The sequence below is a fragment of the Rattus norvegicus genome, chromosome 5 (genome assembly GCF_021556685.1).
Source record: "Rattus norvegicus strain SHRSP/BbbUtx chromosome 5, alternate assembly SHRSP_T2T, whole genome shotgun sequence".
NCBI lineage: Eukaryota > Metazoa > Chordata > Mammalia > Rodentia > Muridae > Rattus > Rattus norvegicus.
The window spans coordinates 164,365,772-164,387,111 of record NC_141538.1 but is presented as its reverse complement, the minus strand read 5'-3'; the positions used below and the strand labels follow the sequence as shown (position 1 = coordinate 164,387,111).

Genomic DNA, 21,340 nt, shown 5'->3' with positions numbered 1-21,340 from the left:
GGAGGCCTGTGCCAAGATGGCATAGGTTTGACCTCTCAATGGTAACTACACCCTCCCAGATTCCCAGGCCACAAACTCGATGGATCATCGAGTCCACCATCACACATGCTGTACCTAGTCTGCCACTTTATGAATCTATGAGACCCTGACCTCTTCTTCCTCATTACAGCTACTCTGTGCTGATAGGACTTCTTGCCTCTTACCCTATTTCCTCTCCCACCCTTGCCTCTTATGACCCTTGCACTTGGAGTTCAGCACGTGCCACACTCCAAACACCCAGACTCCCATCCAGGATAGAAGCCCAAGTTCTTACTTGGTTCCTCAGATTCATGTTCTTTCTCTCCCTGCCACCTCTGCTTGTCTACAAGTGTCTCTGTCTTTCCTCACCCTGAACAGATACCCGTTCTTTGTGAATAGCATACAGGATATGCATGTATCCTAGAACAATCATGGTGCGTGTATCTCCCCTATAGAAGGGGCTCTCTAAAGGCCGGGGCTGTTCCGTTCTGTCTCAGGAGAGCAAGTCTGTTTACACATTTTCAGTCCAGGACTTTGGAAGAACTCAAATGCTCCTGGAAGCCTGTGGGTGGACCCAGTTATAGGACATTCAAGTGTGCGTTGAGAATTCGGCTTGCTCAGCAACTTTGTGGAAACTGAAGTTCAGGGAAATAAGACTAGCTGATGTCCTGGGCATCTTGGGCTGACTGGGGAAGGGAAGATGAAGGGTAGAAGGGGAGCCTGCCTTTGCACCCAAATCTTAATTTCCCCAAGCCTGTCAGCCTTTAAATGTGCCCTTCACTCTCCCCTGCAGTAGAAACACATGATCTAGTTAGTACACATGTATGTGAAGCAAAAAGTTTATTAAGCGTAGGGGTTGTTCTGTCATTAGCATGCTACTACTGATGGCCTGCTGGGTGGTGGTTAACGAGGAAGGGTGCACTGAGTTAATTATTCTCAGGTAAGGTCAGATAGTTCTCCATTTCATCTGCTCACTCGAAGGGGAGGGCAACAGAGGGTCATGGGGGCTTTAACTGTCCAGTGCTGGGGTCCCAAGGAGACCCAACCCAACTCTCTGACAGCAAGTTTCAGGCTGGCCATGCTGCATAGTGACTCCTGTCTTTAAAAAATAAAAAAGTGGAGTGTGGTGGCTCGTGATTAAAGAACCAGGCAGTTGATCTGAGTTTGAGGCCAGCCTGAAATCACAATGAGAAACCCTGTCTCGGGGTGGGCTGACTTGCCCAGCATACAGGAGGCTGTAGGTTTGATTCCCAGCATTCCAACAACAAAAACCCCTGCCTTTATGAAGCTCATCTGTAGATAAAAGCCAAGATCTATTCCATACAAACAAGAGGTCAAGAAGAGAAGGAAGGGAGGTGTGAAAGGGTAAAAGGATGGTTGGTTGGAGATCTGAGGTATCCCCTACATACAGACTGGGTAATGAAGTCCTGGTAGATCTGGGTAGGGTGTTCCATGGCAGAAAGAGCAAGTACAAAGGGCCTGAGGTGAGTGTATTTGAATTGTCTTCATAGAACTAAAGGAGTGTAGCCAACGAAGAGTGAAGGAGAAGGGAGAGGAAAGAGCAGGTAGGACCTGGGGTGGAACTTTTTTTTTTTTTTTTTTGAGGCATGTGCTTCTGAGGAAAGGAAGGGGAAAGTAAGAAGAGCTGACTTACATCTTACTAGGGGTCTGCAGTGCTGCTGGTGGAGACAGAGGTCAGAGTGAGGGAAGCAAAGAGAACAGCCAGTCAATGACAGTACCCTGGGAGGGCCATGAAAGTGCCCTAGGTGGGTGCTTACAATAAAGCCACACAGGGAAGAAGGGTCAGAGTCTATACACCTTTTTGAAACACAATGATGTGTCCCTCTTTTTTTTTTTTTCTTTTTTTTTTGTTTTTTTGTTTTTTTGTTTTTCAAGACAGGATTTTGCTCTCTAGAACTCACTCTGCAGACCAGGCTGGCCCCAAAGATCTGCCTGCCTCTGCCTCCCGAGTGCTGGGATTAAAGGCATGCATGCGTCCCACTCCCCCCACTCCCTTTTTTAAAAAGATTTTATTTATTCATTTTATATATAACGAGTACACTGTAGCTGCCTTCAGACACAGCAGAAGAGGGCATCGGATCTCGTTACAGATGGTTGTGAGCCACCATGTATGTGGTTGCTGGGATTTGAACTCATGACCTCTGGAAGAGCAGTCAGTGCTTTTTTTTTTTTTTAAAGATTTATTCATTTATTATATATAAGTACACTGTAGCTATCTTCAGATACATCAGAAGAGGGTATCGGATCTCTTTATAGATGGTTGTGAGCCACCATGTGGTTGCTGGGAATTGAACTCATGACCTCTGGAAGAGCAGTCGGGTGCTCTTAACCGCTGAGCCATCTCTCCAGCCCCCCCCCCCCTTTTTTTTAAAAACAAAACTACTTTTAGAGCTGGTGTGTGTGTGTGTATGTGTTCGTGTGTGCGTGTGTGTGGCTATGTGTATGTCTGTCTCTGTGTGTGTGTGTGTGTGTGTGTGCGCGTGTTCGTGTGTGTGTACGTGCACGCGTGTGTGCGTGTGTTAGGATGGCTAGGGAGATGCTGGGATCTGAAGATCCACCTGCCTCTACCCGGTATGAAAGGTGTGCACTCTCATGCTCGGTTTGTGCTGAGATCAAACCCATCAATCTGTGCACAACAGACAAGCACTCTGCTATCCGATCAACATCCCCAGTGTAAATACCTCTTTTTAAAAATTTGTGCATGCCATATGATTGTTTTGAGACAGCATCTCATGGTGTAGCCCTGGTTTTCCTGGACCTCACTACAGGCTGGCCTGGAGTTCACAAAGATGCCTGACCCTTACCTACTGAGTGCCTGGATTAAAAGTGTGCACAACCACACCCAGCGAATTCTATTGATTGTAATGTGCAGTCCTAGCCAGGGCACTTTATCCCGGCTGCATATGCTATCCCCACCCCCTACCCCCAACCTGCCATAGAATAGGTACTTGCAACCTAAAATGTAGCAGTACACTTCGCTTCTTGAATGAAGACTGTAGGGTAAACAAGCCCCTTAACCTGGACTCCAGATGTATATTCCAAGACCCTTTCCCCGGGCAGGCTGGCTTTGCCTATGTGACATGGAGCGGCTGTCAGCCATGGGTATTAAAAACAAGGTGCCCTTGAGAACAGCTAAGGTAAAACATTTTTATGCCTAGAGTCCTGGGCTCAATTCCCAGCACCGTACAAACTGGGTGCGCTGGAACACACCTGTAATTCCAGCACTAGAGGAGGTTGAGGCTGCAGGCTTAGAAAGGAGTTAAAGATGATCCTCAAGACACAGAGAGTTTGAGGCCAGCCTGGACTACACTAAATTTTGGCTTGTATCTTACAGCAGCAGATTTTTGGTATCTATGTTGTAATCTTCGCACCAAGTTCTCTTTTTCTGTCCCCACCCGTTTAAATCTTTGCATCCCTGTGTCTCTGGCACAAAATAGGCACTTCAGGAAGACTTAAAGTGTTATAGAAAGCTGGGCTAATACGGCACGTCTGTATATTCACACACCCGCCCAAGCCGGAGGAGCCCCTAGGTTGAAGTAAGCCTTTTAAAAAGAAAACGAAAAAGAAAAAAAGTTTGCCGTAGTCTCTAGCCCCACCTATGCACCGCCAGTAGCCGTTTCACATCCGGAAATTGCGTAACCGGGCCACACTGACCAATCGGAACCTGTCCTCCTGGTACCGTGCTATTCGGTAAAATTTGAACTGGTAGAATTAGCATCATCGGTTAACCAATTAGCAGTGAGGCCCCATAAATTCTCCCCGCCCCCAAATGAAACCGCCGCTTCCGGATGCGAAGAAACAAGTCCTGGTACCGCCAATTGGCCGACTGGGACAGCGGCGGAGGCCCCGCCTCGGCACTAGCCAATTAGGACAACCACTGGAGGTTCCGCCCCTGCTAGGTGCGGATCCCTGGCTGCTGGAAACCTGGGCTTCCGGGTGAGGAGCGTTGGCGTCCAAGGTAGCCACTGATCTTGGGAACAGAGAGGTGTGCTTAAGTCCCGCCAGACCAGGAGAGAAGGGGCAAGCGCCCAGGCCCGGTGTGCACCCTGCCTGAGTGTGCGTGAGTGGGATGCTAGGGTCATCTCTGCTCGCCCCCTGCAGCCCAAGTCCCCAGGGGTGTGTGGGGTGGCAGAGCTGGGACAGGACTGGGGTTCTGATACTGCTGAAGGAGTCTGGCCTGGGGTTTTAAGAGAAGTGGGAAGTGCTTCTTTATAGTGCAGACATCTCTTCCGGAAGCAAAAGAAGTGTCACTGAGTTTAATTTACGAGGGACCAAAGCTGGCTGGAGAAGAGGTGGAGGGTGTCCCGGCATCGTACCAACCCTATCACGGCCGTGCTTTACTAACTGCAGACCCTTCATTCCGAGTCCTATGTCAGCAAAGGTTTATTTGCCCCAGAGCACAGCCAACAGAGCAGAGGAATGATTCCACCCGAGCGTAGCCGGGTGAACCAATGAGTGTACACACTGGGTTTACCGCGGGAACTTGCATGACCCAAAGGCAGCTGCATCACTGGCACGCACACCTAGCACGGGTTCTGACCCACCCCTGCGCAGCGAACCACCCCTGCGCAGCGTTCAGGCAGCTCCATCGGAGAATCCTCTCTCCCTGGACAGTTTTTAAATCAACCTTGTGGAATGGGCCTTGGGCATTTGCAACATTCTGAGGAGACTCTCTCCTCCCACCATGAGGGAGAAGTTTGAATGTCAGGGAAGTAGCCACTACACAACAAGCAGGAACCTACATTTTGCTTCAAACTCAGCTTTTGACATTTAGTAGTTGTGTGCCCTTGGGATGAGGTCACAAATGCAAGTAAAGGAAAAAGAAAGAGCTAAAGAAATGAAAGAAAAAGAAAAAAGAATTGGCTGGAAAATTTGTGGTAGAGAAAAGACTCAGTGCTTCAGGTCCTGGGTTCAATGCCAGCTCCAGATAGCAGAAGTTATTAAACATGTTAAGCAAGTTAGTTAGCATGCTGTACTAGTCTTTTCTATATGATAAAGGAATCAGATGTGGGTATACGTGTGGGGGTGTAGACATGCACATGCCATGACCCATGTATGAAGGGGAGAAGACGATTTGTGGGAGTCAGTTCTCTCTACTATGTAGGCCCTAGGAGTTGAACTCAGATCGTCAGGCTTGGCAGCAAGCACCTTTACCAACGGAGCCATCTCACAGGCCCCAGGAATCAGATTACATAGGGAAGGCCCAGTGGGAGTCTTAGTCTCTTGGTGGGCGAGGAAGCACACCCTGGCTGTGTTAGTGGGTATTGGACATCAGTCAAGTGCTATACTACAGGTTTAACACGCGTTAAACTGTTGCCGCCTCAGTGTCAGTGTGGTGGGGTAAACACTGTGTTTCCCGATCTGTCAGGTGAGGATGAGAGACACAGAGAGGTTAAGTACACGGGGTGAGGCCGCAGAGTGAAGGAGCATCGCGGTGATGTTTCGAATCTAGGCCTGTGGGGCAGGGTTCCTCCCTCATTGCTTGTCCTTGCTGCTTTGACTTCAGGTGGAACCCAGGCTGAGTACCTCCTGTGAGTGCACCGCAGCCCAGAGATGGTGACATTGCTGTGAGAAGCCTACATGACCAACATGGCGGAGACTAAAGATACTGTCCAGCTTCGACTGCTCAGCCTGGAGCTCCTGAAGCAGCTTTGGGCTGGGCACGAGGCCATGTGTCAGTCAGTGACCAGAGCAGCATCAGAGGTGGGTGGCCACCTTGGTAATGCCCAGGTGATGAGGAAAAGACAACTTATCCTCAGTGACTATGTCCAAGCCTCCAGGGTCAGCCTTTCCTGATGCACCCATTTCGTTGATGGTGTAAAACAGAGGCCTTGGGAGGAAGGGACTGGACTGGGAAACCCCAAAACCACAGAAGGGTAAAGACCTACGGGTCCACAGCAGGTCAGAGTGGCTGGGCACTGGCCAGGCTGCTGCCTGGGTAACTTGACCTGTTTCTTACAGTCAAACCTGGACTATAGCAGCAGCAGCAACAACTTAGAGATGCCACTGTCCCAAGAGACTTCTGCTTCCTCAGTGGCCCCCAACTCACAGGACAAAAGACACGTGTGGGACCCATTGGACAGTCATCGAGGTGACACTTATGATGTGGCCTGGTATGGCAAAGTCAACTCCAGGGTGGACTCTCTCCCACCTGCCACATGCCAACACCAGGAGCCCCAGGAAGGACTACGGCCCTCCTCAGTACCCTTGCTAGCCACTGAAGGTCTGAAGCGGCCAGTGTCTTTGGGAGGACCAAAAGGTCTGGGGCCTGACAAGGCACAGGTCTCAAGGTCCCTCCCGTTACGACTAGGCAAGCTGTCTAAGGTAACTAAGTAGTTCCTGGAAATCGCGGGGAGCCTTAAGGACCCTTAGTTTCCCTGTCTGACAGATTGTCCCTAGAAAAGTGTCTCTTGTCCAGGTGAGGCTTCTAGAAGGTCTGGAGTGTTTCTTAGTCAGTGCTTTGTGAAAAAAGGAAGCAAGCCTTATTGTACAGGTAGGAAGACATGCTTGGAGCCCGGGCTTATTCAAAGCCACACCCAAAGCGGGTCCAAACTGACCTTCCCATTTCTGAGTTCCCCAGTGAGGCTGGCGCCACGCTGGAGTCTAAGTCAGGACGAGGCATGGTGTCCCCCTGTATTGGGACCTCTGGGCCCAGACCTGCTGATGTAGCCTCTGTCTACCTCCTCAGCCCAAAGTGACCTTCTCCCAGGAGTCTTCAGTGCCTGAGAGCAGCTGGTACTCTAGGCCATGCCTAGACTATGATTGGACCGCAGGTGAGGGGCGGGGTTACAGGTGCCGGGTAGGGGTTCAGGCAAGGGAGGGCCGGGGTTGGACTAATCTTAGCCTGGACAGAAATGAGAGTGAACGCATGAGCTAGTGAGTCAGGACTGCCAGTCTATAGTTGAGAATTTATAGAAGCCAGGCCCCCGATCGACACTAATGGAACTATCTCAACTCTTCTGCCCCTCTGGCTTCCCAGGGCTTCCTGTCGTCTTTCTAACCTCTTCTGCTTCATTTCTGAAAACCGAGTGTTAAAATGCATGCAGCAGAAATGATGCCCATTTCAGCTTTTCGCTTTTTAACCATCCATTGACGTGTGAGTTTGCCCGTATGTGTGTCTGTCCATCACGCACATACCTGGTGGCTGTGGAGGCCACACGGGCATGGGAGAGGCTGGAATTGTGGTTGTGAGCCACTGGGTGGGTGCAAAAGCGGCCAGTGTTCTTTTCTTGTTTGTTTGTATACACTGGGTCTCTATTTAGTCCTGGCTGTCCTGGATGTCAGAGCTCCACCTCCTGCCTCTACCTCCCCAGTGCTGGTGTCCAAGGCGTGTGCTATCACTCCAGCGCTACCTTAGTATCTTCTTGGTAAATTTTTCGAGTATCCTGAAACTCCCTATGTAGAATAGCCTTCCTTAGAAACACAGAGATCCCCAAGACTCTGCCTTCCAACTGCTAAGATTATAAGTATTTTCACTCCACTTAAAAAAATTTAGTCACCAAAAGAAGAAAACTAAGATGCAATTTTAAAGAGTATCTTAATCTCACATCAGTAACCAAGGTGTGGTTTCTACCTCCAACCTCAGTGTAGCCCCTCCTCCTATCTCTGTAAATGGCAGCCTCATGCACCTAATAAGTCACCCTATGCCTTGGACTCAGCCTTGACTTCGCCTCCCTTTTACATATTCCATGTACTGACGACTAGTACAATCTCTAGAAATTCCTTAGTACAACTCTAGAATTTTCAACTTCTCTCCTGCTGGCCATGCTTCCTCTCACCTCTTAGCCTCAAAGAAGAATCCTGTAAAAACATGTCTGTTGTCCCTGAGTTCTCTGACTCTGGGTTCCATCCCTCCACCCTCACTCCTCACTGTGCTCTGGCCACAGTCCCCTCCTGTCTGTTCTGGGGCTTTCACAACTTCACCTACTGGGGTATCCTTTCAGTTTGTCCCTGTGGCTACCTAGGTCACCTTCACAGACCTCCCTCAGAACATCCACCCTCTGGTCTGCAGCCACCTGGCTGTGGCCTCCAGCTTCCCAGAAAGTGTCCCCGTTCAGTATCATATCACAGAGATCCTTGGTGACTAACTCATCTTTTACCTCTTTAGAATGTGGCTTCCTCAGAGAGGGAACCTTGTCTCGCCTCCCACTTTTTCCTCAGCTAAGACGTATGCCAGGCTTCTGCCTATTATCTCTGCACTGGGAGGTGAGACAAGCGTTGAGTCACAGGCCAGTCTGGGCTACAGGGGACCTCGTCTCTAGAACAGAAGTAAGCGTGGAGACTTAGGCCTTTAATCTCAGAGCTCAAGAGGCAACTCAGTTAGTTACATAGTTACTGTCTCTAAAATATAAAGAGTGTGTGGTCCCTGTTAAGGGCCCTGGTTGTGCTGTCTGGGGACTGCTGGACCACAGCAGGCCAGGCTGGTGCTCAAACAGAGCTGGCATTAACAGGGGATGACGAGTCTGCGGGGCAGGGTGCTTCTACTCACCCGCTGCTGGTTCGCCCACCCCAGGGTCCCTGGACAGTAGCTCTCCCGTCAGTAGTGAATCCGAAGCCTACTTCTCTATGCTGCAGAGGTTTCGAGAGGACAACAGAGAGGATTGTGTTTGCAATTCCCCTGAGTAAGCAGGGGTTGGTGGGGCCTGTCCAAAGGTTGGGGGACTCCATCACTCACCCCACTCATGTTCTTTCTCCATCCCCAGAGCTGTATTCCCAGAGCTGCAAGAGAGCAGTGGTGTGGAAGAGGACCATGAGTGTGAGTGTACACTTGTGCTGGGTCACTCTGAGCTGCAGACTCAGGGAGGGCAGCCTGGGGTCCAAGCATCATGGGATGCATCTTCCCTAGGGCTTTGACTGGCTTTGGTTCTGCCTTCTATAACCACCTCTCTCCAGAAGCTGCCCCTGGGAGGACATTTCTCCCTGAACTTAGGTATAGAACCAAGACTTTGAGAGGAAAAGTGCTGGGAAAAAGCCATTCTTCAGGGGATGGCATGGCTCGTGTACCGAGGACAGCCCTCGGCTCTGGAAACAACACCCCTAGCTTATAGAGGGAACTGTGGTGTCTCATGGACTTCACAGGTGTGTACTGTTACCGCATCAACCGCCGCCTGTTTCCTGAGCCTCTGGATCCGGGTGCCCCTTGCTGTCTGTGTGGGATACCCCGGGATGAGCAGGGCCCTCAAACTCTGGTAGAGCCAGTACAAGTCAGGTGAGTGTTGAGAACATTGGGAATCCTGGAGGGTCCCAGTGGACAGTTGTAACTAGGGTGAGGTGCAGAATGTGACCCTTGCTGATTTTCATGCTGTGCCTGCCCTCTTACATAGGGTGAGCATCCCCCTGTCCATCATGGACCCTCCACACCAGTACCGAATTCACAGAAGGAAGAGCTTTGATGCATCTGACACTTTTGCTCTGCCTCGGGTAAGCTCCCTGCCCTAAGAGGCTAGAGGCCGCTGGGCCAGGGTCCTGAGCTAGCCTTAGGAAGAGAACTCGCTCTAAGGATATTGAATGCTACCAGGTTTTGGCTGGTGAAATCCTCAGTCCCTGGCCAGGTGTGGTATTTGTCCCCTACAGGGTGTCTAAAATGTGTATCTACGTGCGCCATAATCACTGAGCTCTTGGGTACCACATTCAAAGCTCTTAGGAATCCTGTTCCCCAGAGCAACTGCAGCCACTGTCTTATCTCACCCCCACACAGGCCATGGAAGCAGATGAGGGCTGGTGGCAGAGATGGACTTGAACCCAGACCTTTAAATTTCCAACATAACGTCCCATATTCCTAGTCAGGATGGGGGTCAAAGAGTGTCCTGTTTAAACCTGGTGGAGGACAAAGCAGCTGCAATTGGGAGAAAAACGCTTTGGCTTCCCTGTAAAGTGGGAATAAAGGGACCATTGTCAGTATTGGAGTTTCGTGGGTGGCTTAGTGAAGTCATGCAACTGACTTGTTCAAGGCTAAGTCCAGTGTGGGAGGATTCCATTAATATCCACACCCTCTCCTCCATCCTGGGGAGGGTTGTGGTGCCCCAGTTTGGGGTGACCTAGGGTAAGTAAGCCAGTGGGTAAACAGAGCTTCCGCCCCAGGGAGGGGATCGTAGTTCCTCAGGGGGCTTTTCCGTAGTTGTGTATGACAACTGCCTTTAACATTGGCTTTCCACAGCACTGTCTGCTGGGCTGGGACATCCTGCCTCCAAAGTCAGAGAAAACCTCTGTCCCCAAGAGCCTGGACCTCTGGTCCTCTGTGTCCCATGGAGCAGCACAGCGCCGGAATCTGTCAGCCACAAACCCATCCTATCAGGTAGGGTCTTGGGTGTGTCCCAACCTGGGGTGGCAAAGTGTCCGGGTAAGACAGATCCTGTCAAGATGGGAGCCCAGGCTCTGACAAGGTGTCCCTGCAGCTTTGATGGTCCTTGACACCTGCTCCCGTCTAGCCAGGAAGGAGGCCCTCACTGCAGGCTGCAGGAGGAGCTGAGGCTGGTATGAGTTCCATCTATCCCTGAGGGACCCCACAATGTCTCACTATTCATCTGTCCACTAGTAACTCCCTAAGACCTCACTCTTCTTCCAGGCCTTGCGATCACGGGTCCCACCACCTTTCTGGTCAGAGCCTCAGGTTGCCCGGCTCTGTCCCTCCCACTAGAAGCCATGAGGACTGACTATACAGAAGGCGACAGTATTCTACCAGTGCCATCAGCTTCCCCTGAGGAGAAGCACCGGAGAGCTGGAAGTGGACAAGATGGCGGTGGCTGAGCTGTCTCTCCTCGGTTGTCCCCTTCGTCTCCTGAGAGCTAGAAAGTGGAAAATCCAGGGCAGAGGGGAGGGAGTGCTCTGAGTAGTGTACTAATAAAGCTCAGGGCCGTACACTTCCAGTTCCATGTAAGCCTCTCATTTCTGATGGCCTTCTTGAGGTCCAGGTGTCCTGGCCTCACCTGGGCCCTTTTGCCTAAGGGAGACACTGGCTACCTGGGGGCCACACTGGGAGTGTGGCTTTTTGGTGTATTTTCTACCATATGGTCTCACAAAACCTAAGATGGCTTGAGACTTACAATGTAGCCAAGGATGACCTTGAACTTCTGATCTTTTTGCCTCTACCTCTTCATTATGGAATGTGGGCATGTGCCACTGGACCCTGGTCGGGATACTAGCTTTTTCTGTTGCTCTCAGATCTAGATAGATGGCTGTCTACCAGACAGATGGGGGTTTGTGTCCCCCAAAGCAGACTAGGCCAAGGTGAGAGTCAAAATATCTCAGGCCAGGGGAGCTGGCTCAATGGATAAGAATCCTTGCTATGTAAGTTTGAGGATCTGAGTTCAAATCCCCAGGACCCATGTAAAAGCCAGGTGCTGAGCAAGTGTTCATAAACCTATGGGGAGGTGGGAAGGGGAGATAGAGGAATCCCACAGGCTGATGGGCAAGGTAATCTGACATACACATTGGAAGAAGGTATGGACCCACACCTAATGTGGTCTTCAGGATTTCCTATGCATGCCATAGCGTGTGTACACCTGTGTCCACACACATTCTCTCAGCATGGGACTCACTGAAAACGGCATCTCATGTTGAGTGAGCTTGCTCCTTGACCTCCCTGGAAGGGTTCTCTTGAGGTCTCTGGTATCTTCCATGTTCCTCTCTGGGCTCACCTATAGAAAGTGGGTGACCCACAACCCTAGGAAGAATACATTAGGGAGCTCACAGCCAACAACCCCATCAAAGACAGACTTGGCAGGCGGTAGGGAATGGGACTCTGTTTCCCCAGTGCCTTGGATCCTTTAGGTTTCATAAGATTAAATTCGACGTGTGAGAGACGGCTCAGCACGTAAGAGTACATACTGCTCGTGGTTCGAATGAACATATTCTTTGTAGTCTAAGGGATGCGTGTCTGTGAAGATGTGACCTTGGAGGAACAATGTCACTGAATGTGGGCTTTGGGAGGTGAAAAGCTCATTCTTCTGCATCCATTCACTCCGTATCCTCTTGGTGGTTCTGCATATGAGCCCTCAGCTCTCGGCTTCTAGTTCAGCCGCCACACTGCGCCCTTCACCGTGGGCTCTAACCTTTAGGACTATATAAAACCTTCCCTCCGTACATTGTCTTGCTCACGCTGTTTTACCATAGTCGTGGAAAAATAGCTAAGACGCTTCTGCATCAGAGGGCCGGCATTGGATCACCCATATCTAGTGGTACACGGATGTCTGTAACTCCAATCGCAGCGGGGCCCGAGATTACCTCTACAGCTTCTGAAGATACTGCACAGATGTGCATGCACGGGGAACTAGTTTTTCTAAAGTTCCAGTTGCAGGCTGGAGAGATGGCTCAGCAGTGGACACTGGCTGCTCTGTGAGAGGCCCCAGGTTTACTTTCCAGCACCCACATCATGACTCATAACCTTCTGTAGCTCCTTTCCTAGGTCACTTGATGGTCTTTTCCGAATTCACAGGCACCAGACATGCGTGTGACGCACAGGGAGGCATGCACACAGGTTAAATACCCACACATCTAAAACAAAGCAAAAACAGTATATTCTCTTTTAATGCCAGATCGATAGATCAAAGCCGAACAAATGGGAGCTTTAGCTATTTGTAGATTCTTGCTTTGTGTGTATGTGTGTCCTGTTGTTGGGGTTTTTTTGTTTTTGTTTTTTTTTTGTTGTTGTTGTTTTTTGAGATCAAGAGAACCTGGATCTTACCAGATTGGCTTCAAAGTCATACTAATCCTGACACCTTAGCCTGTGGGTCCAAAGAATGCAGGTTTGTACACTCTTGCCCTGCTTAAAATTTCAAATTTAAATTTAAAAATTAAAAAAAGTTTTTTTTAAGATTTATTTTACATGTATGAGTACACTGTAGCTGTCTTCACACACACCAGAAGAGGGCATCAGATCCCATTACAGATGGTTGTGAACCACCATGTGGTCACTGGGAATTGAACTCAGGAGGCTGACACATGAGAATCAAACATTAAAATGTAGCCTTGACTAATGATTGACATCCAAGCCAGGCTGGATAACGAACTACACCACCTCTAGGAAGTTTGTGAACATCTGAAAAACAAAACCAGGGACAACCACACAGCACCATTCACAAACAGCTTTGCTTGAAAAGCATGAGTACACATCGTCTGATATTTAAATAAACAATGGACCACACAGGTGATGGGCTTTCATTCTATACATCGGAGCAACAAAAATAAAGATCATCAAGTGAAAATACAAAAGAAGATGACCAGGAGTCACGGAAGAATATAACAATGGCCTAATAAAGTTCTGTAAATGGAATTGCCTCACATATATTAAACTTTAATATCTACTTCAAATATTGCAAAATGCAGACTCCAGCCACGATTGGTCATCTCCTCCATGACACTTGAGTGAACATAGGAAACAATATCCTTCCTTCAAGGCTATGAAAAAAAAGAGAGATGAAAGATAGATTTTTTCTTTCTTTTTTTTTGTTTAAAGATTTATTTATTATATGAAAGTACACTGTAGCTGTCTTCAGACACACCAGAAGAGGGCATCAGATCTCTGTGAGCCACCATGTGGTTGCTGGGATTTGAACTCAGGACCTCTGGAAGAGCAGTCAGTGCTCTTAACCGCTGAGCCACCTCTCCAGCCCTAGATTTTTTTTCTTAAACTAAAGACATCTATGATGTCCATTATCTTTATAAAAATTTACATGAAGAGGGGTTTTCTCTTGTATTAGTTCTTCCCTCCTTCCTGACATCAAGATGATATGTAAAGGGTTTAAAATATTTACAGGTCTAGAGACATAGCTAAGTAGTGAAGACACGTTTGTTGCGATGACAGGTCAGGTTTTTTTTGACAATTTTCTGTAATTCTTGCTACAAGAAGATTCAAGGGTCTAATTTTGGGAACCAGCAGTCACATGCACATACACAGACAGACAGAGTGGCATCACATAATTAAAATTGAACAGAGGATTAGATTTGGCTTAATATTTGGGATGCTCTTCCGGAGGACCAGGTTCAAATCCTAATACCCACATGGCAGCTCTTAACTGTCTGTAACTCCAGAATCTGACACCCTCACACAGACATACATGCAGGCAAAACACCAATGCACATAAAAAGAAATAGAAATTTAAGATAGAAACAGATGGTTAAACACATACATTTTTACTTCAAAGTGCTTTTGCACACACACATTCACGTAACTCAGGTGTTGAGGCCTCTAAAGGACCACCTACATACAGTCTTTCTTCATCATGAATTGGTTCCTGTAACAGAAACCAAGCATGTACGATTGAAGTCAGAGAAACTGTTCCTTCTCACTTGCTACTTTGATTTGGTAAGATTTAGGAATTGCCCTCCTGGAGGTTAACGTGTCACTTGGAGTGGCCTTGAGAATTTACATCTATGCTTCAGGTTGAGGATGTGAGTTGTGAGCTTCCTGCTTTTGCTGCCCTATGTTACACTTGCGATGCCACCTCCTTGGTCATCATGGATTCCCCTCAACACTAAGCCAAATTAAAATCTCTTATTAGTTTCCTTAGACTTTGTGGGTTATCACAGCAAAGGAAAAGGCACTGGTACATATACTCACAAAGCTTTACACTTGGGTGAGTTATTTTATGTAATGGAATTGTGAAATCTAGCAGGGTTACCTAATTGTTTAAGTCACCAGGGCTTTTGTCCAGATGCGTTTGCAAGTGCAAAAAAATATAGTGACATCATAATTCTTTTTTTTAAAATATTTTTTAATTTATTTTATGTAAGTACACTGTATCTGTCTTCAGCCACACCAGAAGAGGGCATCGGATCCCATTACAGATGGTTATGAGCCACCATGTGGTTGCTGGGAATTGAACTCAGGACCTCTGGAAGAGCAGTCGGTGCTCTTAACCGCTGAGCCATCTCTCCAACCCGACATCATAGTTCTTGAATAGCTTCCTGACACTTGTCAGATTTTTTTTCCCTTCAGAATAAATAACCTTGTGTAACTGAATGTGTGTTGGCTAAAGGTCTTACCAAATCCTTTCTAGTCATAGGGTTCCCTTCAGTCTGCGTTCTTTCAGGTCCTCAAAGACTACTGGGAGATGCAAAGGCTCTAACAGATTGTTGCATACTAAAGGTCGTACTCTTGTACAAAGATTACCACCAAGTGCAAAACATTACCACACTGACTACGTTAATGGAGTTTCTCTGCAGTAGGCTTTTCTCACGATAGCTAAGACTCCTGCTATATGCAACGGCTTTACCATATTGCTTACTCAGGCAAATGGATGGAACTTGAGGATATCATCCTGAATGAGGTAACGCAGTCCCAAAAGGGCATGCGTGGTACGTAATCACTTGTAAATGGGTATTAGACATTAAATACAGGTACCTTGTTACACTCCGCAGACCCAAAGAGGGTACACAATTAGGAAGCTCCAAGGGATGAAGCTTGACTCTCACAAGGGAGGAAAAAGAATAGTCATAAGAGACAAACAGAAGAGGGGAACTCAGAGGAAGGGACGGGGAGGGAAATTGGGGGTTTGGGATCAGGTGTGGGGAAGGACAGGAGATGTGGCTAGATGGCCATGAAAATGAATGGAAAAATGCAACTGATGGGGTTGAGGAAGTGGGGGGCAACTCCAGGGCTAGATAGAGACTTGAGATAAGGGAGGCTCCCAAGAATCAATGAATCGCCTTATCCGTATCACTACATTGGGGGGATACGGAACCTGAAGTACACAAGAACCCCAGTTGAGAGATAGAGACACCAACACATCCACAACATTTTCCACCCCACATTTATCCTTTCTACAAGTAATGTGGTCCCAGGGGAGGGAGCAGAGACAGAGGGAATGGCCAACCACCAAACAGCCCAACTTGAAAGCCATCCCATGGGCAAGCCCCAGTCCTGAACACTATTAGTGATACTTTGTTAATCCGAACACCATGAATGATACTCCCACAGTTTCCCACACAATCTCTTTGTGCTTGTACCTTGCTGAAGTTCCCTGTTTAACAGAAGGTCAATGTTACAGGAGTAACCCAAGACCGTTACCTGCTTGCCTTCTCAAAGGCTTTGTCTCCAGATACAGCCATGTGCTGTGGAGTTTAGACCTTGGACACACAGGTTGGGAGAATGGGGGTACGGTTCAAGCCATGCTCACCTCTCTTCTCTAGAGCACACAAAGTGGGCGTGGTAAAAGGCATTTTGTAGATAAGATATTAAGGTGAGGGGGCTGAAGAGATGGCTTAGCAGGTTAGAGTGCTTCTTGCTCTTTCCAGAGGAACGGAATTTATCTGGTTCTCAGCACACCCACTGGGCAGTTCACAACTGCCTGTAAGTCCAGATAGCCTCAGATGCCACACACACACACAAACACACACACACACACACACACACACACACACACACACGACATACTTACGTGGAGATATGCATATAAATAAAAATAAATATTTCTTTTTTTTTTTTTTTTGGTTCTTTTTTTCGGAGCTGGGGACCGAACCCAGGGCCTTGCGCTTCCTAGGTAAGCGCTCTACCACTGAGCTAAATCCCCAGCCCCAAAATAAATATTTCTTAAAAGATATTGAGCAGGGCAGGGAGGATCCCAGCATTCCCTCTCCTACTCCATCTTGATTCTGACAGGTTTAACATTAAAGTAGAAAGCAAGTGTTGTTTGCGGCTAAGCAGTCCTGTCAAGGTGTTCATCAATGGCCCATCATTTTCTTTCTTTCTCTCTTCTTCCTTCCTTCTTTCTTCTCTTTTCTCTTCCTTCCTTCCTGTCTTTCTTTCTTCTTTCTTTCTTCTTCCTTCCATCCTTTCTTTTTCTCCTTCCTTCCTTCTTTCCTCTTTCTTTCTCCTTCCTTTCTTCCTTCCCCCTTTCTTTCTTCCTCTCTCTCTCTCTTTCCTTCCTTCCATCCTTTCTCTCTCTCTCTCTCTCTCTCTCTCTCTCTCTCTTTCTTTCTTTCTTCCTCCCTTTCTTTCTTTTGCAAGACAGGGTTTCCGTTTGTATTCCTGGGATTTGTTCTAGCTTGTTCTGGAATTAGTTCTGTGGACTAGCCTGTCCTCAACTCAGTGATCTGCTGCCTCTGCTTCTTAGTTCTAGACTTAAAGGCATGAACCCATCGCATGCTGCTAAACCAGCCCATCACTTCAAACTCAGTCTCTCCTGCAAGGAGGTCTGGCAGTCGGAACTGTGTGATACTGATTTCTGCTCTGAGGAATGGCAGCCCTTTTCCTTCTCCCAGCCTGGAACAATTCCAGTTTCAGCCATGAAACTAGGATGGTTTCAGTCATCCTAGACAGCCATCCTCAGCTCTCAGGTGCTGGTTACAGAAAAAGCCCAGTCATGCACAGCACTCCTTGCTCTCTGTGAACAGAACTCTGAGTGCAAACGGGATGAGAAGATGCATCCCCTAACTGGTCACAGAGAGGCAAAGACAAAAGGCCTGGGGAATGTTGAACAAGGGTGAATTCAGTTGCCTTACCTTTTATGGGATATATCTTGAGGTTAGAACAGGCAGAGTACAAGAAGAGTTGGGAGGGGGGTGTCTCCACATCTCCCTCATTGCAGACATCCCCTACTTATTATGTCCAACTTACAACCGTCCATGTGACTACCATGCTTTCACAGGAAGCCAGTTAAGTCAACTTTTTTTTTTTTTTTTTTTTGAGACAAGGTTTCTTTCTGCAGCCCTGGCTGTTCTGGAATTCTCTTTGTAGATCAAGTTGGCCTCAAACTCGAGATCCCTCTACCTATGCTATACCATGTCTGGCTTCATTCCTCCTTCTTGATGCTGGACAGAGACCCCACTCCTCCATCTTGTACTGTTGCTGAGGTCATTTCAGATTTAACCAGAATTTGATTTCCTTGATCAAGAATTCTAGGAAAATGACCCAATTCCATTTCTAGGAACCCAAGGTCAGTTTATCCTTGCTAGTTTATCTCAGCCTGTTTGTGCTGGAACCTGCTCTGGCTAACTGCTTATCTTAGCTTCTACTAGAGACTGCTTCCTTCTGTGATGATCCCACTTTGGCTGCCAGATGTAAAAATCTGGCGCTAGGACACTCAGTGCGGATAGCAGCTCAGCTTACTCTCCAGTATATGTATTGAATTCAGAGCGATTGTGGGGCAGAGTTACCTTCCTATGAACTTTTGTATGTTAATCCTGATTTTTGCTGGGAAAAGCCAACTCAACAAATTTGAACCAAATTTATTAAATATTAAATACTGACCAAGACACAGACCTCGGTCAGTAAAATATCCCCGGAATTTGCCAGCTCGAACGGCCTCCGTGACGTTTTACAGCGGTCTATACAGAGAAATTCAGTTAGGCTACCATACTTTCCCATGAGCCTTTGTTATTTCCTAAGAACTACAATTCCCAGCATTCCAGGAAGTTACGTAATCCTGGGGCAAGAAGGCTTCCAGGTTAATTTTGAGCAGCACCTTGATTTCAGGAGGGAGAAGGGGAAGTTCGTTCTGGGTACTCTGAGACCCACGCAGGCGAAGTCTGGAGCCGCGACATGGTGAGCACAGGGTCACTGCCCACATCGGGGAGGAGCGGGCGGCTGAGCCTCGGGAGCTGGTGTACTGTGTCCTCTCTGGGACTGGGTGGAAAGCGGCAGCCAGAGGTAGCCACCTGTGGGGTCTCTTTTAGTTCTAGTCTTTCCGTGGACTCGGTGGTGGGCTCTGAATAACTTCACTGTCGGGGCTGCTTCTGCGCCAAGCATTTGGAGTAGGGGCTTCTGTGCAGAAACATCCTTGGCAAAACGCCAGACTCGAAGAGCCCCAGTTTCTCTTAGTATCTTCTACAACTTTAGCATTTAAGATTTCGTTGTAAGATCCATCTGGAGTTAGTCTTGTGGAGGTTGTAAAAGGCATCTCATGTGTTGGATAGCACTCCAATATTAACCTGTGGTGTGGAACAGTAGGATTTGCGATGTAAAGGTGAAAGACCCCCAGATTTTGGGGAGACTCTCGCTCCAGTCACGGGTTGAGGTACCCCCAGGAAACACGAGAAGCCAGTCTTGATGTAATCAGCAAGAGGCAGTTTTATTTACGAGATCTCGGGCTGACACATATCTCACACAGGAGATTGAGTCCAGCCCCGAGCCTCTCTAGGTCGGAGCTTATATAGGGAAAACAAATTGGTTAGTACAAAGGGTGTACAGTTATTATTTTTTTTTTCTGTGCGGAATTGTATTAACAAAGCATTCTAGCATCTTGGCAGTATGGGCAAGGTGCCTTATCTCGCTCAGCTAAGGGATGACTCGTATCAGGGAGTGAAGGAAGGGAAGGGAGGTAGCTCCAGGGGTAGCTCCAGATGGTCAGTGTCCTTGGAGCCCTATCTCAAATTCTTTTAGGCATAGTCAGACTTTGTTCAGGACTAACTTTTAGAAATTTTAACCCTTCATTCCCCTCTGCTCTTAGTAAGTAGTCCTAATCCTAGGACTCTATGATGAATCTAGCGTCTAGTGGCTCTTCACTCCGTATAGCCCGATACTGTTGTCTCAACATAAGGACTTGTATAGCACTAATCCGTTCCCTAATAAAAGCAAAAAGGCGGTTAATGACGTAGGGCCCAACAGTGAGCAAAAGGAGGAGGATAATCAAGGGACCAGCTAAAGCTGACAACAGGGTGGTAAGCCATGGGGAACTATTGAACCAGCTTTGAAACCAGTTATCAGTGGTTTCTCGTTCTCGTCGTCTCTTATCTAACCTTTCTCTAAGTTTAGCCATGGAATCTTTAATGGTCCCGGAGTGGTCAAGATAAAAACAGCACTCTTCTCTTAAAGCAGCACACAGCCCTCCTTCTTTAAGGAATAGTAAATCTAACCCTCTTCTATTTTGAAGCACCACCTCTGACAAGGAAGTCAGGGATTCTTCTAGATGACTGATGGATTTTTCTAACGCCTCTATATCTTCAGAAATGGCAGTGTTTAAAGCTGTTAGCCCCTGATGTAATTGTTGTGGTCCTGTAATTAAAGCGGCTGATCCGGTACCTACCCCAGCGGCTACTCCCAAGCCCAGGAGTATGGCTACCGTTAGGGAGATGGGCTCTCTTTTGGTCCTGGGGTTCTGACCATATAGAGACAAGAGTTCTTCAGAATGAAGGTAATAGATTCTTGGGACCAACTGTACCATTACACAGTAATCTGAAAGCCTATTGACCACCGAGTCAGCCAAGCAGGGGGTGAGGCCAGAGGCGCAGGCCCACCAAAACCCAGAAGGAGGAATCAAGTAAGAAGCAATATCGGAGGGGGTGGTGTCAACTGGGATAACATAGCGACATAAGTGCCTGTGAGACTGGGGAACCTTTCCCACACACGTTCCTTCTCCCGATACCTCAGTTAAAGTTAGCCGGGGCTTGTTGGTGTAAAGGCAAACTTCAGGGTTAGAGTCTATGGTGAAGTTGGCCGAGATTGCTATTCCCTCGTAATAAGGGGGGCTCGAGGAAAGACAAAACCAACATTCTGATGTCAGATCGGGATTGGAGTAATTAAGGGCCTGGAAAGCACCTTGGACCAGCCTAAACATGCGTTCCTGGGCACCGGGCAGGTGAGGGGCCAGGTAATTTCCCGTGGTCATGTCCCCGGCAAGTGTAGAAACCTCAGGTTTTAAAGTAGTAGTAGTCGTAGTAGTAGTAGTTTTGGGCCTGGGTTTGGTGAGGGGTCGTCTATTCCTAAGAACAGCGCTTGGGTCTATAATTTTGGGGCTAATAGATTCTACCTTAAGTCTAATATCTAGGAGAATTCCAGGATCTGTTCCAGGTACGTAGAGGCGCAGTCCCCAGCGTCGGGTCTGGAACCAGTCTTTGGTGTATTTTTTTCCCATTTGAGTAAAGGTGATGTTGAGGGTGGCAACTCTACCCTTGGCCCATTTGATGTCTATAGAACCCCAAGTGGACGAGGGATTCCAGCTTGTCTGCCCTGTAGTCTCACAGCCCCAATAATAACAGAAAAAGTGTGATTCTCCTCCACATTTCCACATATCAGACCTGAGGGGCCGGTTCTTTGGGCAGACATAGAAGGGGGTCTTAGTGAGTTCTGTCCTAGCCCCAGGAGTCCGGCAGCCGGCATCGGGTTTCGGGGGTGGAGCACGTACAGCTCCAGGTCCTCCGAACCGGGGGGAAGTGTATAAGTGTGGTGAGAAATCTAGCATGTCATTCACCTCGTCAGGGGCCATATGTTCTAAGCCCCACCCTGGTGCTCCCGCAGCCAGCTTACACCAGGACGGGTACAGTGGTGGCCACCAGGTCCAGAGGGGATGTTTACCAGTGACGGACCACACTAGGTCTCCTGTTGAAGAGAAAACCTGCCAAGTTAGTTGTTGGGGGGAATGTGGAT

The 21,340-nt window shown here is 48.1% G+C and overlaps 2 protein-coding genes across 14 annotated transcripts in view; both read left to right on the top strand.

The window, feature by feature from the left end:
- Positions 1-3,808: 3,808 nt before the first annotated feature.
- Positions 3,809-10,904, top strand: Miip (migration and invasion inhibitory protein). Of its 10 annotated transcripts, none has more exon segments than NM_001017450.2 (10): positions 3,809-3,975; positions 5,546-5,742; positions 6,001-6,363; positions 6,728-6,812; positions 8,552-8,660; positions 8,742-8,794; positions 9,118-9,247; positions 9,363-9,459; positions 10,196-10,333; positions 10,604-10,904. In NM_001017450.2, coding segments are annotated over 9 exon segments (1,161 nt in total). In that variant the 5' UTR covers positions 3,809-3,975; positions 5,546-5,628; the 3' UTR covers positions 10,676-10,904.
- A 7,505-nt stretch (positions 10,905-18,409) lies between these two features.
- Zfp933 (zinc finger protein 933) overlaps positions 18,410-21,340 on the top strand; it is a 29,124-nt gene continuing 26,193 nt past the window's right edge. For 3 of the 4 annotated variants that reach the window (XM_087551255.1, XM_087551257.1, XM_087551256.1), the window contains exon 1: positions 18,410-18,520. In XM_087551255.1, the coding sequence (XP_087407381.1) occupies positions 18,518-18,520 (3 nt within the window). In that variant the 5' untranslated portion in view covers positions 18,410-18,517. 4 annotated transcript variants of the gene reach the window in all.

What these genes read in the sequence shown, in the direction of transcription:
- Miip (XM_087548504.1), top strand. Translation starts at nt 5,620, where the DNA reads ATGACCAACATGGCGGAGACTAAAGATACTGTCCAGCTTCGACTGCTC. An exon ending in TGACCAGAGCAGCATCAGAG is followed by an intron (nt 5,743 to 6,000) that starts GTGGGTGGCCAC and finishes TGTTTCTTACAG; the next exon opens with TCAAACCTGGACTATAGCAG. An exon ending in GTAGAGCCAGTACAAGTCAG is followed by an intron (nt 9,248 to 9,362) that starts GTGAGTGTTGAG and finishes CCTCTTACATAG; the next exon opens with GGTGAGCATCCCCCTGTCCA.